Source organism: Neophocaena asiaeorientalis, unplaced genomic scaffold (genome assembly GCF_003031525.2).
Source record: "Neophocaena asiaeorientalis asiaeorientalis breed wild unplaced genomic scaffold, Neophocaena_asiaeorientalis_V1.1 scaffold72, whole genome shotgun sequence".
Lineage (NCBI taxonomy): Eukaryota > Metazoa > Chordata > Mammalia > Artiodactyla > Phocoenidae > Neophocaena > Neophocaena asiaeorientalis.
This window is the reverse complement of record NW_020185336.1, coordinates 12,694,135-12,712,119: the sequence shown is the minus strand read 5'-3', so window position 1 is coordinate 12,712,119 and position 17,985 is coordinate 12,694,135. Positions and strand designations below refer to the sequence as shown.

Below are 17,985 nucleotides of genomic sequence, written 5' to 3'. Positions count from 1 at the left end.
AGAAGCCACCGCAATGAGAAGCCTGTGCACCCCAATGAAGAGTGGCCCCGACTCTCCGCAGCTGGAGAAGGCCTGCACGCAGCAATGAAAGACCCAGCGCAGCCAAAAATAAAAATAAATAAATAAAAAAAAAAGCATACACTTTATAAATGGGGCTTGATTAAAGAAAAGGAAAAATGCTCTGTTTTTAAACAAAATTCAAATGATGCACACTCTCTTCATATTTAGACTTTATTTTTTAGCTATTTAAAACAGATTAAGTATTTTATGACATGACACTCACCAGGAGTTGTATCAACTATTAGATTCTGTATTATCATAAATTTGTCAGGTTGGCAGTTGTAAAAAATGTTTGTTGATGCAGTAGAAACCTGGATTGTGCTGTTTCATAAGCTTAGAGTCTGGTGTACCTTCAGTTAAGATAGATTTCTGTTAACGTGGGTACAGATCTAGCTAAATTAAATGATGCTGTATATGCATATATGTGCACACTAGATTTTTGAAGACACGGGTTGCATTAATTCAGGTGCAAGAGAAAGTAATTTTTAAAGAATGTCATGGTTAATGCTATTAGACTTAAGTAAGCAGTGCCATAGATAATAAATCAGTGTTCCAAATTTTAAAGGAAAAGGGTGGAGCACTAAAATCCTGGAGGAAGGGATCAGATATAAACTGGGACTTTGGGTGATGGCCAGAGTTGCTCCTCAGGGTGAGGAAAGGCTGCTCCAGGTAGAGGTAAAGTGAATGAGCATACGATGAGCAAAACCTTACATCAAAGATCAGACATGTTTGGGAAAGAGGGGAGAACCTGTCGTTTCTGGTACAGAGGGGTGGAGGGCTGTCTAATGGAGAGATTGGGTCATAGACATACCAAGCTGGGTAGACCTTGTATGCCATCTGAACTGACCTTCCCACTGTGGTGAGGAAACCAAGATCTACATTTCCTTTAATATATTAACTCTTACTTATACTTCTTTCTAAGATTTCCTAGAACAAATTTCATTGCTTTTCCTGAAATTATTATCTTGATGGAATGGCATCTCTTGAATAGTCATCATCTACTATTTAGCACTTATATACTTAGTGGGTTTACATGAAGAGTTCAAGTTTACATCCTTGTTTACACATTTTAATGCAGTAATCCCATTCTTGGCAATGTTTTTCATAGGAGTAATTTTTAAAAATTATTTTAAAATAGGCACAAAGATATTGGTAGCATTGATATAATTTTTATTGGGGAAAAAAGCTTTTGTTGAGTGTCCAGTGTGTACCAGGCACTGTCCTAAGAGCCTTCTGTGATTATTCACTGCTGACAATGGCTCTATGAGATAGATTGCTGTTACTATTACTATCCCTATGAGGAAACCGAGGCCTCTAGTGGTTAAGCCACTTGCCTGGGATCAAACAGTGAGTGAAGGAGGTAGGATTTGAAGTGAGGTGCCCTGACTCAAACCGTCACACCATGTGATCCTGCCTGTATATTCACAGGATGATTTTTTCCTCCATAAATATTATTGTTTTAAGATCAGCGTGTCCACATGGAGTTATGTTAAGTTGTACCATGCAGGAGAGGATTTGCTAATCCTTCCCAGGAGATGTGCCTTTTTCTACTTTATCCAAAGGTGCCAAATGCTCTAGTGGAGACCATGATCAATGTGTTAGAATATTTATAATTATTAGAAGATAAGGTCATATAGAAACATGAAGAATGTTTCCTAAATGAATGACAAGAGTAAGATGGAAAGTTCTCTGTTAATATAGTTTTATTTTCACCTATTTGCAATGGGAAGGTGTTGAAAGGAAAGTTTATTAAATGAAGATAGTGACTTTTTACGGAAGGGGAGATTATGAATAAACTTTTTTCTTTTCAGGTTTTTGTTCAACTCTTTTTGTTGATGAGGCACTTGAGGCCCAGCTTGAAGACCTTGTTCTCTAAGACCTAAGGAATTAGGTACTGCAGACCTATTTCCATGTATGGCCCATATGGCTCATTGGCCTTCACTGCAATAGATACTTCTGTTCAAAGCAGTTTTCTTGATCTCTTTGTAACAGTGATCCTATTTAAACATATGGAAACACCAGCTCTGTACCAGTTTGCTTATAAAGTAAGTGGTATCTTGAAAGAGTTGAGTTCTTTTAAGTTCTTACAAGTTTTTATTTCAGCAGGAGCATTTTACCTTGAGTTTTAATTGTTGGGGGTAGAAGATCACCTAACCTCTTAACTTAAACTGTTATAATATCACATTAAATATATCTTCGGGGGCTTCCCTGGTGGCACAGTGGTTGAGAGTCCGCCTGCCGATGCAGGGGACACGGGTTCGTGCCCCAGTCCGGAAAGATCCCACATGCCGCGGAGTGGTTGGGCCCGTGAGCCATGGCCACCGAGCCTGCGCTCCGCAACGGGAGAGGCCACAACAGTGAGACGCCCGTGTACCGCAAAAAAAAAAAAAAAAAAAATCTTCGAATTCTATAGTTAGAAGCCAAAGCACTTTCTATGTTGATTCCCGACAAGGAGGTTGAACTCAATTTTGTTCATTTTCCAGCTTCTATAAATTAAGAATGTAATTTCTGAAACAATCATTATTCTCTTTTCTCTTCCTTCTTCTCCCCCCAAATTCTATAAAATCAACTCAGACCTTTTACAGTTGTCATGACTGAGAGTTGTAATCTGTATTCTATTCTACGTTTATTCAGTTTCCTTAACTTTGTTTATTCTAATATTTCCCTATGGAAGGATCTTGAAGAATTTACCCTAGCTGCCAATTTAAAGGGGAAACTCTACAAAGAAAAATATATTTAAACAGTTATATTCAAGGCTTGAATTCTCTCTGTTCACCAGATGAGATGGCAGGTGCTAATTAAAATTTTCATTAACACTTAACTTTAGAAGGAGAGAAAATACTGCAAAGGAGTGGAAGAAAAAAGAACAATGAGGAGATGATCATTATAGCCAACATCTGAGTTTTATTTCTGAGGAAGGAGAACTGTTGAAGACGTTCCTTAACCTGCTAGACTGTTGACCTGAAGATCAAAGGTCGCAGAAAATGCAGTACCCAGTACCCATCTATAAAATACTTTCTAAAGTCCTAGACTTTCCAAAAATAATCTGTAACTACAAATTGTCACTTTGCCTTTTCAGCACACTTGTAAGCAGAAACAAGTCAAAAGTGTTAGGTTGTTGTGTTTCAGATTTGTGCATTTCCTTTTTATTTGGTGTTGTAAACAGAGAAAATTGTACTTGGGTTGAGGGTACATTCCACATTCTCAGCTTGGAACTTATATTAAGGGCCTTGCTTATGAAAATGGTGACAGCTTTAATTGTAGCTTGTGAGTGCACCATACCGGCAGATTTGCCAGACATTTCCCACTGTGAGAAAGATGGATTCACTTGTTCCACCTCTTTATTGGGTCTTTTCTGTGATAGAAAACTGACTAGAAGAGGCTATGTGGAAATGGAAAAACAAGTCACCTGGCCAGGGCATTGTTGGGTTCTGTCTCACAGATTCTCAGATAGATCTAGGACCTGCCTCATAGGTTGTGAGGTTAAATTAACAATTCCTATAAAGAACCTGGTGCAACAGTGAGTAGTCAGTAAATAACTACATAGAATTGAGGAAAATACTAAAGATGACTCAGCAAATTCCTACAGGCGTGGTCTAGTGTCTTCATCTGCAAGATTTATTGCATACTTAACATGTGAAGGGTGCTTTGTCAAGTGCTGAGGATACAGAAGGATACATGGAATAATATGTTTGTACATGATTCATGACTGATAAAAGAATTTTTCATACTTACATCATTATATCTTCATGAAATCTTGGGGAGGTGTTCAAGAGTTATTAGCCCCATTTTACAGATGAGGAGGCACAGAGAAGTTATCCATAGGTAGTAAGTGATAGAGCCAGGATTTATAATCAAAGTCTTCTGACTTCTTTACACTTTGTCAGTGTCTTTATATATGATTTGATTGAGAAGCATGTGTGTTCACGCACATACGCACTAACACATGTTGAGTATAACTTGTGTATAACCAGAACTAATGATATGGAACCTTAGAGGCTAGAGTGAACAGTCAAACCTAGGGAAGAGTCATGACTTGGTCTGCATGTGAAACATGAGGAAGGCTGGGAGGCGTGGGTAGGAGAGGGGAGAGGAAGGGAGAGTGGTATGAGCAGTGGGTCAGTGGTGAGACTGCGTGTTTTGTTTAGGAAAGTGAATAGATGAGTCTGGCTGGAAGTAGCGTAGAGCCAGTTTATGTACTGCATTGAAGGCCAGGCTGTGGAATTGTCATTTTAGCTCATTGACAATATTTTATTGAAGATTTACGAAAAGAAGGGCCAAATTTGGATGAACATAGAAATATTTCTTTTGAAAAGTCACAGGAGTTAGATGGTTTCCTTGGACACTTCTCACCTAGGGTCATATCCTGATTAATTAGCCGCTCCACAGCAAATGCCTTTGACGAAAGGAATATAATTGAAAATCAGAAAATTCAGACTGTTGACCCTCCATTCATATGATGGAGTCTGTTGATTCACTGATTCCATTCAAAAAGCATGTAATGAGACCTTTTGACTTACAGGTTGTGTTCTAGCTATCACCTGGTCCTCTAACAGGACACAGATCAACAGAAAATTTCAGTAACCGATTAAAAAGGGTTTTTTGTGCCCCCCCCCCCCCCCGCCCCATGTCTCTGTTTCTGTCTTTGTCTCTCTGTTTCCCCTCCTCCTTTACCCCCACTTTGAACGATCTGGGTTCTACTCTTTCAGCTCTGTTTCTTTTGGCTGTAGAGACAGAAAAGTGCTTGGGATATTTTTTTTTTTTTTTTTTTAGCATCAAATATTTTATGAGTTTAATTGATAGAAAAAATATGCCCAGGTGATGTCATGTCTGAACGGTAAGGGAGAGGAAACCTAAAACCCCAAATCTTGGTAAAATTCTATTAGCCAGACCTTGGAACCATAAAAGACTATTACAGTTATGCCAAACGATGTGACATACTTAATTGGCGTTGCATTCTGTTGGGCTGAACCCTTACATTAGCTTCCAGGGGAGTTCTCATTTATCTATTTATAGGTAGATATTAGTTTAATTTCTGAATAGTTAGACCTTTGAAGACACTTTTGGTAAGAGGCAAAAATATATACCTTGTCTTTTTCCTGTTGCCATTCGGACCTAGATATTACAAATCCCACAAATGTTGGCATGGAGACTCCACAGAATATTTTTGAAAACCTTTTTGCTGGACTCTGGGAAAACCTGGTTAGGTCAGTTCAGGAAACATTCCTTTCAAGGTTCTGCAGTAATATACTGTCCTTTGATAATACAGGCTCAGAGGGAGAGGCAGACATATAGAAAACTCACATATAAGAATATGTCTAGAAATAAGCATATGTTGTGAAGATAATAGATGGGTGATCAGACTTTTTTTAAGGCATCACTGGGTGAACAGTGGCTTCCGTTTGGTGTTGACTAAGCTTGGTGCTTTGCAGATGTAGATCTCTAAACAAATCCAGGATTTGATCACATCTAGCTTTTCGTCAGGAGTAGGTCTTTCTCCTCTACATCCAGAATTATCATAGACATGTTACTTATTCATTCTTATGTTATCACCCATTGTTATTTTTGTAAAGCATACTGCTTTTATTTTTTATTATTTTGTTGTGGTAAGAACCCTTACCATGAGATCTACTCTCTTCACAATTTTTAAGTGTATAATACATTGTTGTCGACTATAGGCAAGATGTTATACAGCAGATCTCTAGAACTTACTTACCTTGCATAACTGAAACTTTATACCTTTAAATCCCCACTTTGCCCTCTCTTAAGCCCCTGGCAACCACCATTCTACTCTCTGCTTCAGTGAGGTTGACTATTTCAGATATCTCATATAAATAGAATCATGTAGCATTTGTCCTTCTGTGATTGGCTTATTTCACATAGAGTAATGTCCTCAAGGTTCAGCTGTGTTATTACATATTGCAGGATTTCCTTTAATTGAAGGCTGAATAATATTCCAGTGTATGTATTTACCACAGTTTCTTCTTTTTCTTTTTGTAACTTTAAATTTTGATATCATTGAAAACTTAAAAAAAGCAACTATAGTACAATGATCCCCCTTATGCTCTTTACACAGATTCAACAATTGTTTTAACATTTTGTACCTAAATTTACTCTGCCATTTGCACATTTGCTTTGTAAACATACACACCTTTTAACCATTTGAGAATAAGTTATAGAATCATGCCCTTTTATACCTAATTATTTTAGTATAGGTACCCTAAGAGCAAATATACCTACACTAAAATTATTATTTTAGTTACAATTTTTGTTATAACATGCTCTTAAATAACCATGGTATAATTATTAAAATCAGAACTTTTACATATTGACACAATTTTTAGTTCAGTTTCTTTAGTTTCATCAATTATCCCAGTCTATTTCATAGCAGTGTTTTCAAATTCTGTCCAGAATCTAACGCAAGGATCATTTATTGTGCTTAGTTGTGTCTGTGTAGCGTCCTTTAACTTGGAACAGTTCCTTACCCTTTCTTAGTTCCCCGACCAGGGACTGAACCCGGACCACGGCAGTGAAAGTGCTGAGTCCTAACCACTGGACCACCAGGGAATTTGCAACCCTTTCTCTTTCATGACTTTAATATTGTATGTGTATGTGAATATGTAAGTTAGTTTAATTTTTTATTGAGATATAATTGTTGTATAACATCGTGTAAGTTTAAGTTGTACAATGTGTTGATTTGATATATTTGTACATTGCAATGATTACTACCATAGCATCAGCTAAAACTCCTATCACACCACATCACTGCTATTTTTTTAAACCATATTTTATCCATATTTGTCCATTCATCTGTTGATGGACATTTAGGTTGTTTCTACATCTTGACTTTTGTGAATAATGCTACAAGGAATAGGTGAATGCAGATACCTCTTCAAGATTCTGGTCTCAGTTCTTTTAGATAAATACCCAGAAGTGGGATTGCTGGATCATTACATACAGAAGTTCTACTTTTGTTTGAGGAACCTCCATACTGTTTTCCATAGTGGTTGTACAACTTGCATTCCCACCAACAGTGTGCATGAGTTCTAATTTATATACATTCTTGTCGACACTTGTTTTTCTTGTCTTTTTTGATAATGGCCATCTGAGAGGTGTGAGGTGCTGTCTCATTGTGGTTTTGATTTGCATTTCCCTGATGATTAGTGAGCATTTTTAATATACCAGTTGGCCATTTGTATGTATTCTCTGGAGAAATGTCTGTTCAAGTCCTTTGCCATTCTTTAATTAGATGATTTTTGTTTGTTTTTGCTATTGATTTGTGGGAGTTTCTTGTATATTCTGGATATTAAGGCCTTATCAGGTATTTGGTTTGCAAATATTTTCTCCCATTCCACAGGTTTCCTTCTCATTCTGTCTCCTTTACTGTGCAGAAGCTTTTCCATTTTGTGTAGTCCCACTTGTCTGTTACATTCCTAAACCTAAGGAACTAGTTCAGAGTTACTATAGCTTTCTTTTAGATTCTCTTACAATGAATGGTAGTTTAAGCATAGCAAAACATGGCTCTAACCAGAACTCCAATGAACATTGTATGTAATTCAGGCTATGAATATGTACCTGGCAAGAGAAGTTCCTGTGTATTTAATCTGTGGTCAAGCAGATCCAAGAGAGCTACTTCCCCAGGTTTCCTTTGCAGACCTCTATTCTTTTTGCCTTCTGGAGTCCAAAATTCAGGTTTTACTTGCCTTGACATTTCTTAGAAGAAGTCAACTGGTTGATCTCACTAAACAGTCATTCTGACAGGTTTTCAAACAGAGATATATATTTTTTTCTGCATAGCACCTGCTGCCAGTACTGTGCAGGTCGAGGTGCTCACAACAGGCTCCTGGACAGATAGCGCAGGTGTCACTATAGTACTAAACAGAACACATTGTATAGGTTTCTTAAAAGATATTTGCAACAATTGCTTAGTTTTTTGTGCCTCTTACTCCTACTAGCATTGACTATAACTTCATTTATTATTATTTCATGTAACTTATAACCACTGGTTATAATTAATACTGGTTAATACTGGTTATACTGGTTAAAATTAATACTGGTTAATACTGGTTATACTGGTTAAAATTAATACAAGTGGTTAGAGTCATTTCTCTCTGGTTTTGATCTGAAGTCAGTGTTGCCATCTGTTTGTTTCCACGTTCATAGAACTTGGTGAATTCTACCTGGCATCTCTTCCAAGATAATGTCTTGTCTTTGAATTATGAGGGCAACGTTTAGTTTTCATTCAGTAACAAGATAGCAGGCAGTTCTGCTATGGATGGAGAAGAGGGCCTGAGAAGTTTGGTGGTGTTTCTGTCAAAATGACCTCTCAAAAAACAGGATTTTCTTACAACCCTTGAGACCTCAGAAAGATAGCCCTAAATATCCCTTCCCTGTTCCCTTTCCTACAAATGGCAGGAGCGCCAAAAATTAGACTCAGGGCTGTTTTCTGCCTCTGGGAAACCCCTCTTTTGTGTCCACGGATCCAGAGCCTCAGAACTCTGCTTGCCCGTCTGGCGGAGGAAAGGTTCTCGGACAGAATTTAGTGCCCCCATCCCGTGATCCAGGCGTTGGGCCACAACCTCTCTGTAAATATGTCATTCCCTGTTTATTCATTTGGAATCTGAGGTAGTTCTCTGATCCTGACATCTTGGGGAACGAGCCCGCATCACCAGAGAAACATAATTGTTGCAGCACCTTGTTTGACTGTTCCCTTTAACTTGAAGGAATTGTTACGTGTATTCAGAATGAGTACGTTACTCAGGATCTCTAAGTGTCTGTTATGGAATGTCACTGAAAATGGTGGAGTACAGGATCCATCAAAGCAGTGAGAAAACTGGCAAAACCTGCCAGAATCAACTTTTTCAGAACTCTAGAGATTAAAGTCTTGTAACAATCTGGGGAGCATCTATTCAGGATAAACAACTGAATCTCAGAACAGCTGGCTTTGTGAGATTTTAGCTTGTGCTGTTTTTCCTCTCCAGATCCACAGTCACCTCAAAAACCAATAGTTCCGTAATCACAGTGCAAACCATCAGTGTGGTAGGCAGTGGAGAGGGGGCAGAATGGACTTGAAGGTCTTTCTAAGCCCCTCTTCTTCCTGCTTCTACATTAAGCTGTGAATGTACCCTGAGATTTGAGAACTGCTAGTGAAGAAGCCAATTTCAAGTCTTAGCTGAGGGAACATACCCCATTAACTGCTGACGACATCTAGGATCACTTAAGACATATTAGATAGGGCAGGACTAGAGCTTATCTGCCTCAGTCATCCGTAGGAGACCACAGGGCAACTATTGCTGCCTCCCACTGGGGCCTTTTGAATATATCACAGTGAACTGGGGGCAGTCTCCACCTGTCCTGTTGGCTCTGTTTTAGTTGTTTCCAAATAACTTCAGGAAGAAACCATCATAGTACTTGGTTTCACTGTATGTAATTCTGTAATGGGACACATGCCAACGGTATTCGTTTTCCACAGAAGCACCCATATCTTCTACTGAGTCACTGATGTAATCCCTATGAAGCTCAGGTCTTTGTGGAAAGTTGATTCAAATAGCCAAAGCGCGATGATCAGTGCTTGTGAAAGGTGAAGGTAGCTTAGCCTACAGGGCTGTGACATAGAACCGGAGGCGGCCTTATCTACCCTTTTAAAGATAATGCACTGCATCATATGTACTTGTGTTAACATGACCATGCAGCAGCACCTTGTACACACAGTGTTTGGCTGTGATGACACATCTCATCTGAGCTGTTTGCATTTTTAATTGGTGATGGATCATTGCTGTGAAATTCCAGCCCTGCCTAAGTGAGTCAGTGTGACTCATACATTTGGTAGAGATTTGTGGCACTAATCAGTTAACCTCATCTGTTTTCTCTGGAAACTGTTAATCATTGTATTCAGGTCGATTGGCATCCAGGTGGATGTGTGCAGCACCAGGGAATAGGATTTTAAAAGCTTAGCTGTTCTGATGATACTTGGTTCTTTTGCTGCCTGTGTTGTGGTGGAATTGGGGCTCTTCAGAGAAACCCTCAGCTTGGCTTTCCACTTAAGGACCAGCTCTCTACTTAAGAGGCCTTTAGGAAACATTCTTCTGTGGGGTAACTAAAGTGGGAAAAGCATTATCATCATACGATCTAGTTAGCTTTCTGTCTTTAGATGGATGTAAACCTAGACCACCTGTAAGGGTTTGTTTTTTGTGCAACATTTTTTTTTCTTTATTTGGAAAGTAATATACATTAATTGTAGAAAATTTTCAATATAGATAAAAATAATGAATGGAAGTGTCTTGTAACTCCACTGTTCAAAGACTCATGAGATGGTGTGTTTTAAATCTGTGTTAGTAATATTTCATGTTCAATTATGTTCATTTATGTCACCTTTCTGATACTCATCCCACAATTTTGTCCATTCCTTTTATACTTACTTCTTGAATTAGAGCCTCATTTAAAAACAACTTTCATATGCCTAAAGACAGTTATTAAGAGTAGGTCTGTCTTATTAACTCAGTCAAATATGGCTTGATTGAGAAAAGGTTATATGAGGATTTTAAGTATCTTGCTTTGCAAAAAAGTGTTCTCGTTTGAGGTGTTATCACTCCACCATATTGTGCTGTGCAGGTATGTGTACTATTACTGAATTCATTTTACACGTTAGAATGTGCATGCAGCAGAAGGGGTGGGCTGGTGTGGACAGAGAACATCTTAATACAGGGGCTATCGATATCACCTCTTGCTTCCTAAACTAGATGGTGGCAGAAGCAACATCTTCATCTTTCATTTTCCCTTAGCACTTAATAAAGTTTAGCATGAACAGTAGATGCTTGATAAAATCCACTTTGGACCTTAAACACTAGGTTTGGTTTGATTTCCTGTGGTTGGTAGAGAGCACCAGAGGCCAGTCCTTATAGATTGCTTACCTCGTCCAGGTGTCCTTGTGGAAAGTGGGTATGTAGTAAATTGTTAGTCCTAATTCTGTTAGCTAAGTTGGGGGATCTAGTAAAACTAGCGCCATGGGGATGTGTTCTTTGGATAGTATCAACATTGTGCATTGGAGCTGAATTTAAAACATGTTCAAAAAGAAAAAAGGTAATAAATTACTCAGATGACAACTAAAGCAAATAAACCAAATATTTAATTACATAAATTGTCAAATTCCACAAAATGTTCATGCTGAAGAGTAGATTAATATACATGCCAACCCATGACACAGTCCCTAAAATTTAGCCTTGGAGGTTTAAGGTGATCCTCAGTTAAGGTGTTTGCAAATACTTTGTGTTTGCCAAAGAGTTGTGAATTAATTAGGAGTGCATTTTCTTAATTGGGGAAAAATTTTTAGATGAGAATTCCAAAATATAGAGCAAAATTTCCTATTAAGTTAAAAATCAGGGCTTCCCTGGTGGCGCAGTGATTGAGAGTCTGCCTGCCGATGCAGGGGACATGGGTTTGTGCCCCGGTCCGGGAAGATCCCACGTGCCGCGGAGCGGCTGTGCCCGTGAGCCATGGCTGCTGAGCCTGCGCGTCCGGAGCCTGTGCTCCGCAATGGGAGAGGCCACAACAGTGAGAGGCCCGCGTACCACAAAAAAACAAAAACAAAAACAAACAAAAACTGTAATGCTATGATTTTAAATACAAGTTCAAATGTTGCCTTTAATGCTCACTGTATTTTTGTATAAAAAATATTGTATTTTGTATATTGTATCCTCCAAAAATTAGAGGAAGATTAATCTTATATTAAATATCGTTCACTTTAGAAAAAAGCTTAGCTCTGTTGCTTTTAAGTATAGAGTATCATTAATAAAATACACATTTTTATTTATTGTTATCTTATGTATTATGTACTTTCTAAACTCCTTTAATATTGATAAGTATGCATGTGCTTTTTCATATTAAATGCATTTCAAATATTGATCCAGAAAATTGATTTGAGATTAACCACCTATTAAAACAAATACTAGCCTTTTGTGTTACTATTTAGTAAGTAGGATATTAGAATCAATTTTTAGTGGTTTCTGCAAATAATGTTAGTAATGGCAAAGAAATTTTGTCTTCTTAGGAAGAGTTTTATTTCAATATAGCTGAAGTTGTGGGTTAATCAGTAAAAGGAAGGAACTGCTATGTTACTTTACACCTCTTAGGAAGCATCATTAAATGTGTACATTTGGTCTACTTGCTGGAATCGTTAAATTTTATTTGGAAGTGATGCAGAAGTATGTGCCTGTGTGATGACCTGTCCCATCTTCTTTAAAGAGTAATTTGCTTTGGCCAGTCCATCTTCTGCAGTCACTGCTGCACATAAATATAATTTAGCAAAGGATGATTGGTTCCCTTGGTAATACCTTTTCTTTTTTCAAGCTTAATCTTAGATGACTTTGTTTTATGCTAGCAGCCATTGCTTTGTTAGAAATGAGAACTAAAGAAATACAAACCTGAGGTTAAAATAAGAAGGGCAGAGGAAGGGAGAGACCTTTGGGTGTAGATTAAGCAGACCAGGGATTCTTGGGTCAGACAGATCATGTAGTTGTTTGAAGGGGCACCGGTCCCTGTGAGACTTCTGTCCGGTGTGTTAGCCGTCATGCTCGGGCTAGGGTTATGGCTGAGTGACATTTTTTTTTTTTTTTTTTTGCGGTACGCGGACCTCTCACTGTTGTGGCCTCTCCCGTTGCGGAGCACAGGCTCCGGACGCGCAGGCTCAGTGGCCATGGCTCACGGGCCTAGCCGCTCCGTGGCATGTGGGATCTTCCTGGACCGGGGCATGAACCCATGTCCCCTGCATCGGCAGGCGGACTCTCAACCACTGCGCCACTAGGGAAGCCCCAGAGTGACATCTTTTAAAGTTGTATTTTAGATGTTGAAATTGGGCTTATAACATTCAAATCTGCATGTGTTTCCTTAACTTTGTTTTGCACTCAAAACTGGATTAGGCCGCCTTCCATTGCTGAATTGTTATTTTCCAATGTGAGTAAAGCAGGAGTCCTCAAGCAAAGCATTCTTCTTTAAAAGTAATGTGAGCAAACCAGGTTTTGCACAGTCTGGTATATTGAGGCCAGTGACTTACCAAGGTGCTTTTCAAAAATGTATTTGGCGTATTAGTAGGCTTGTGTGAAAGAATCATCTTTCTTCTGTTTGATGGTTTTTGAATAGAAAATGTAAAAGAGCTGCTCAGCTGAACAGTTGGAGACCTGTCAATTCAGTTTTCAAATCTTAGCCTGCACCTGTGAGACTTTTGAAAGCAGTTAGTATTAATTATGCCTTCTTTAAAAATGTTTAATTAGCTTAATTCAAGGAGAAGGAAGGCCTATAGCTTCTTTTGTGGAACATTTCTGTCATTGACTCTGTGGGAAAGTAGTTGACAACTTTTGAAATTTGCTTTCATTTCAGGCTTGGAGTTGCAGAGAAAACTTATCTGTTTCCCCTCTGAAGCAGTGATTTAGAGCTCATAACGAAGCCCTCAGTATTGTCATCTTTCTACTTGCCCCATCTTACACTGTCACTGCTTTATGACTTGCAGGTTCTCATAAATCTGCAGAAAGGAGAACTAAGGCTTAGCAATGTTGGGTCTCCAGAATGAACCCTAATGTTGAAACATCCTAACCCTTTGAAATGTCAGCATATTTCCATCTCAGTTTCAGCTGCCATACCAGGCTTTGAGTGAGGGATCAGGCTGTGGAGGCATTTGTATACTATTTAGGTTTTGCGTACTATTAAGGTTCAGTATCACAGGCTGATATCACAGTTGCTAATATATGACCTTGCCTAGGTTTAAACTCTGAAGCAGGAACTCCTGATAACAGTGATGGGAAGGTGCTGTTAAAATTGGGTCACATGATAGGAGGTCTACCTATTAGCTGAGCTCTACCCCTTCACTTGTTTAAAAATGCAATCTGTATGCCTGTTGTCTCAAATCACCTCTGCAAATCTGGCTTGGCCTGCTGATTAGAGCCTGGATTGTTGGTTAGTCTCATGTATAGTCTGATTCATTATATGCAGTGAGTGGAGTTCTTTCACTGTCCGTGGGTATATTGCCTGACAAGATGATAGCCAGTACACAGAACTGTGTAGGCCTCGTAGTCTACAGAAACAGCTTTGTGGTGATGGGGTGGTTGGTGGTGATGGGTTACTTAGTGGTGGTTTGACCAGCAATCCTCATTTAGCTGTAGGTACAAGTAGAGAACAGTGTCCATTTTTAAAGTCATCTGCCTCTGCTAAGAAAGTAATCTATAGCTTTATAGAAATTTCCCTTTTTATTTGTAGATATAATACTTTGCCAAGCAGAAGAACCCTGAAAAATTCAAGATTAGTGAGTAAGAAAGATGACGTGCATGTCTGTATCATGTGTTTACGTGCCATCATGAATTATCAGGTATGTTTCTGTTTATAATCCTTTAAAAAAATCTGAATTCATCAGGCTCAGATCTTGTTCTCTTTGGTGACTTTGTATTATTTCTATTTGAAGTAAATAGCAGGATTTAATGAAATTCTATTAAAAAAGAAAGGTCTAGTTCATTCTAGTGCTCATAATTCATCGCCCTTATATTTTAATTAGCATTTATAACTTACAATGTATTTAAGGGAAGACATTTTCCTCTTATAATGGTAAGCTTGTCTAGATTACTTGGTAAATGTTTGTGACTATTAAAGACAGCGTAAGCCACTGGTTGTGGGCAATACTGGAACAGCTTTAGGACCCTAGGAATGATAGACTCTCACACTGGACAGGTCATTGCTTCTCAAAGGGTTATATGATGAATAGGCAAGGAGTTATAATTACTGTGTGTTGGACCCTGTGGTTGCTGATCTTCGTAAGAAACACTTGGAGGATTCTTGGTAGAAGTGCAGAGTCCTCCTTAGAGGTTATCCCCACTCTGAAAAACAGTGGGAGCAACTAACTACAGTGTGTGGGATTAATCCTAACCACAAAGTGGGAGTTAGAGCCTGAAGTATCTAGGGTGAGCTGACAGGGTCAAAAGTATAGTTGTAAAAGCAAACCAGGGCTGAGAATTAGACAAACATTGTTCACATCAGAAAATAGGGTTTGATTTCCATTGAAACGGATCCTATAGATGGGTCCAAGTAGAAATGGGTGGTAAATGCATAGGTCAGTATTAGAGTTCAAACCCAACATAAGCATGCCAAACTGAATTTAAGAAGGGAAACATGCATTTATTCTTTCAACTGATTAATATTTTTTGAACATTTCCAGACAGACCCTGTTCTAGGCACAGGGAATACAGCATCAAATAAATAAGTGCCCAAGGGAACTTACTCTCTATTGAGGGGAGACAGATGGTAAACAATTAAATTGGTAAACTATATAGCATTCCAGATAATAATAGTGATGAAATGAAATAAAAGCTGACATTTAAATAGTGCTTCCTAAAGTCTAGTACTTTTAAACCTACTACTTAATTTGAGCCTCATAACAGTCCTGTGAGATTGGTAATATTACCCTCGCCATTTTACTGATGAGGAAACTGAAATACAGAGAAGTTAAGTAATTTGCCCAGGATCACATAGCTAATAAATGGTGGACTCAGATTTGAACCCAGGAAGACTGCCTCCAGAGAACTACTACTTAGTACTATAGAAAAAATAATCAAGAAATAAGAATAAGTGCGGGAAATGTGAGTTCAGTTTTAAATAGGCTAGCAAGAAAAGTGTCATGGAGAAGATAACATTTATGTAAAACTAGAATGAGGGAACAAGGTAAGGAATATTAAGGGAAGAAAATTATAGGCAGAGAGAAGGGCAAGTGCAAAGTCCCCGAGGCAGGAATAGGTCTGATGTACTGAAGACACAGAAAGGAGGTCAGGTTGGCTAGATCAGAATGAATAAGAGGGAGAGAAGTAGAAGATGAAATCTGAAGTTACAAGGGGGTCCTGATTATGCAGGGCTTTATAAGCCAATGAAGGGACATTGGCTTTGCTGTGATTAGAAAGCTATTGAAGGTTCTGAGGAAAAGTGTGACTTAATCTGACACTTGAATTTAACATGATCCCTCTGACTTCTGTGTTAGGAATCACCCTGGGGGGCAAAGACAAAAGGAAGTAGACCTTTTAGGAGGCTGTTGCATTAATTTAGGTGAGTGTTGATGGTGGTATGGACCAGGAGAATAGAAGTAGAGGTGATGAGAGGTGGCCAGATTCTGGTTTCGTTTTGGTGGTAAGGACACTAGCAGTCCTGGGTGCCTCGAAGATGGAGTTGCCGTCTACTAAGAGATGGGGAAGGCTGCAGGGTGAGCAGATTTGGGAGACCTGATTAGGAGTTCAGTTTGGGGGATGTTAACTTTGAGGTGTCCATAAATATCCAAATAGAGATCTTAAATAGGGGTCGGATATGCCAGTCAGGAGTTCAAGATCTGGAGGTCTGGGCTGGAGATAAAAGTTTGAGAGTCAGTAGATGGTATATAAACCCAGGGGAGTGAAGGAGATCAGCGGGGATAGACAGAGAAGCAGAGAGATCCCAGATAACCCTGGGGCACTCTGTTTAATGTCAGAGAGATGAGGAAAAACTAGCTAGAGAGACTGAGAAGCAGCCAGGGAAGTAGGAGCCAAGCACAGGAAGTAGTTCATGGAGCAGAGAGTGGTCAGCTGTGTCCGGTGCTGCTGCCAAGTCAGGCAAGATGAAGAGTTGGCCATGGGCTCCAGCAAAGTGCCCGTCATTGCTGGTACAGTTGCATTGTGGTGTTGGGGATGAAATCCCTGACGGAAGTGGTGTCAAGAGAGAATGGGAGGAGAGGAATTGGAGACCACGAGTGGTTGGAGTTTTGCTGTAAAAGAATAGCAGAAAAATGAGAGAGTGGCTGGACACTGGTTGTTGGGTCAAGAGAGATTTTGTTTTTGTTGTTTAAGAAAGGAGAATTTGCATCATGTTTTTACGCTAATGGTAGTGAATCAGAGAGGGGAATGGGAGAATCGCTGGAGCATATACTGTTCTTGAGTAGGTTGGAGGGAATGCGATCAAGAACACTCAAGTCGGGAGAATGGCCTTAGATGGAAGTGTGGAGAGTTCATCTTTAGGAAGAAGTGAGGAGGGAAGACACAGATCTGTGTGGGTGGATTGACGTGGTGGTGGGAGCTTTTGGAAGTTTTTTTTCTGATTGCTTATGTTTTCTCGGTGTAATTGGAAATAAGGTCATGAGCTGAGAGTGAGTTTGGAGAAGGAATAATTCCTCAATTTGGCAGACTCAAGAATGATTCTTGATCCCATTATTGAACTCGCTTCATTTTATAGAAGGATAAGTTACCACGCCTCAGAGCAAGGAAGGTTCTCCTAGGCTTTTGGTCTCGATAACCATTGCCAAGAGAAGGGACCAGAGGTGGTGGTTGTCAACCCTGGCTGCACAGTGAAGCTGCTTAAAAAATTCAGATGCCAGGGCTCCATCCTTGAGATTCAGAATAAATTGACCTGAAGTGGGTCCTGGAGAATTGGTGTTTTGTTTTGTTGACTGTTCCAGGTGATTTTGCCAAGCGGTCAGGATTGAGAATCACTGGCCCTGGAGCCTTTTCATCATTTTAATGAAGAGACACATATAGTTTATTCATGGAGAATAGGAATATGGTACCTTGATAATAACATCATTCCTGAAATTTTTCATAGAGAAATATGTGCAGACACTGATGTGCTAGAGACATAAGTGCATTTATGATGGTATAAAATCACATTAGGTAGAAACTTCAGGTTTTTGTTTTTTAATCAGCATTGACAGTCCTCTCAATTAACTCCTAATGCTTTGTTTTTTCCACATCCATTTCAGTATGGTTTCAACATGGTCATGTCTCATCCACATGCTGTCAACGAGATTGCACTAAGCTTGAACAACAAGAATCCAAGGTAAGCTGGCTTTGTAATGTACAAATCTGAATCGAACTAGGGACACCAGAGAGCTCATCGACAATCAAATTAGAGTTGAGAAACTTTCAAGCATGACCTTTT

The 17,985-nt window shown here is 39.1% G+C and overlaps 1 protein-coding gene across 1 annotated transcript in view; it reads left to right on the top strand.

Moving 5' to 3' along the window:
• The window catches only part of FMNL2 (formin like 2), a 304,398-nt gene that overhangs the window by 221,119 nt on the left and 65,294 nt on the right, over positions 1 to 17,985 (top strand). The window contains exons 7-8 of the mRNA XM_024735896.1: positions 14,305 to 14,413; positions 17,807 to 17,883. Coding sequence (XP_024591664.1) covers positions 14,305 to 14,413; positions 17,807 to 17,883 — 186 coding nt within the window. The remainder of the gene's footprint in view (positions 1 to 14,304; positions 14,414 to 17,806; positions 17,884 to 17,985) is intronic.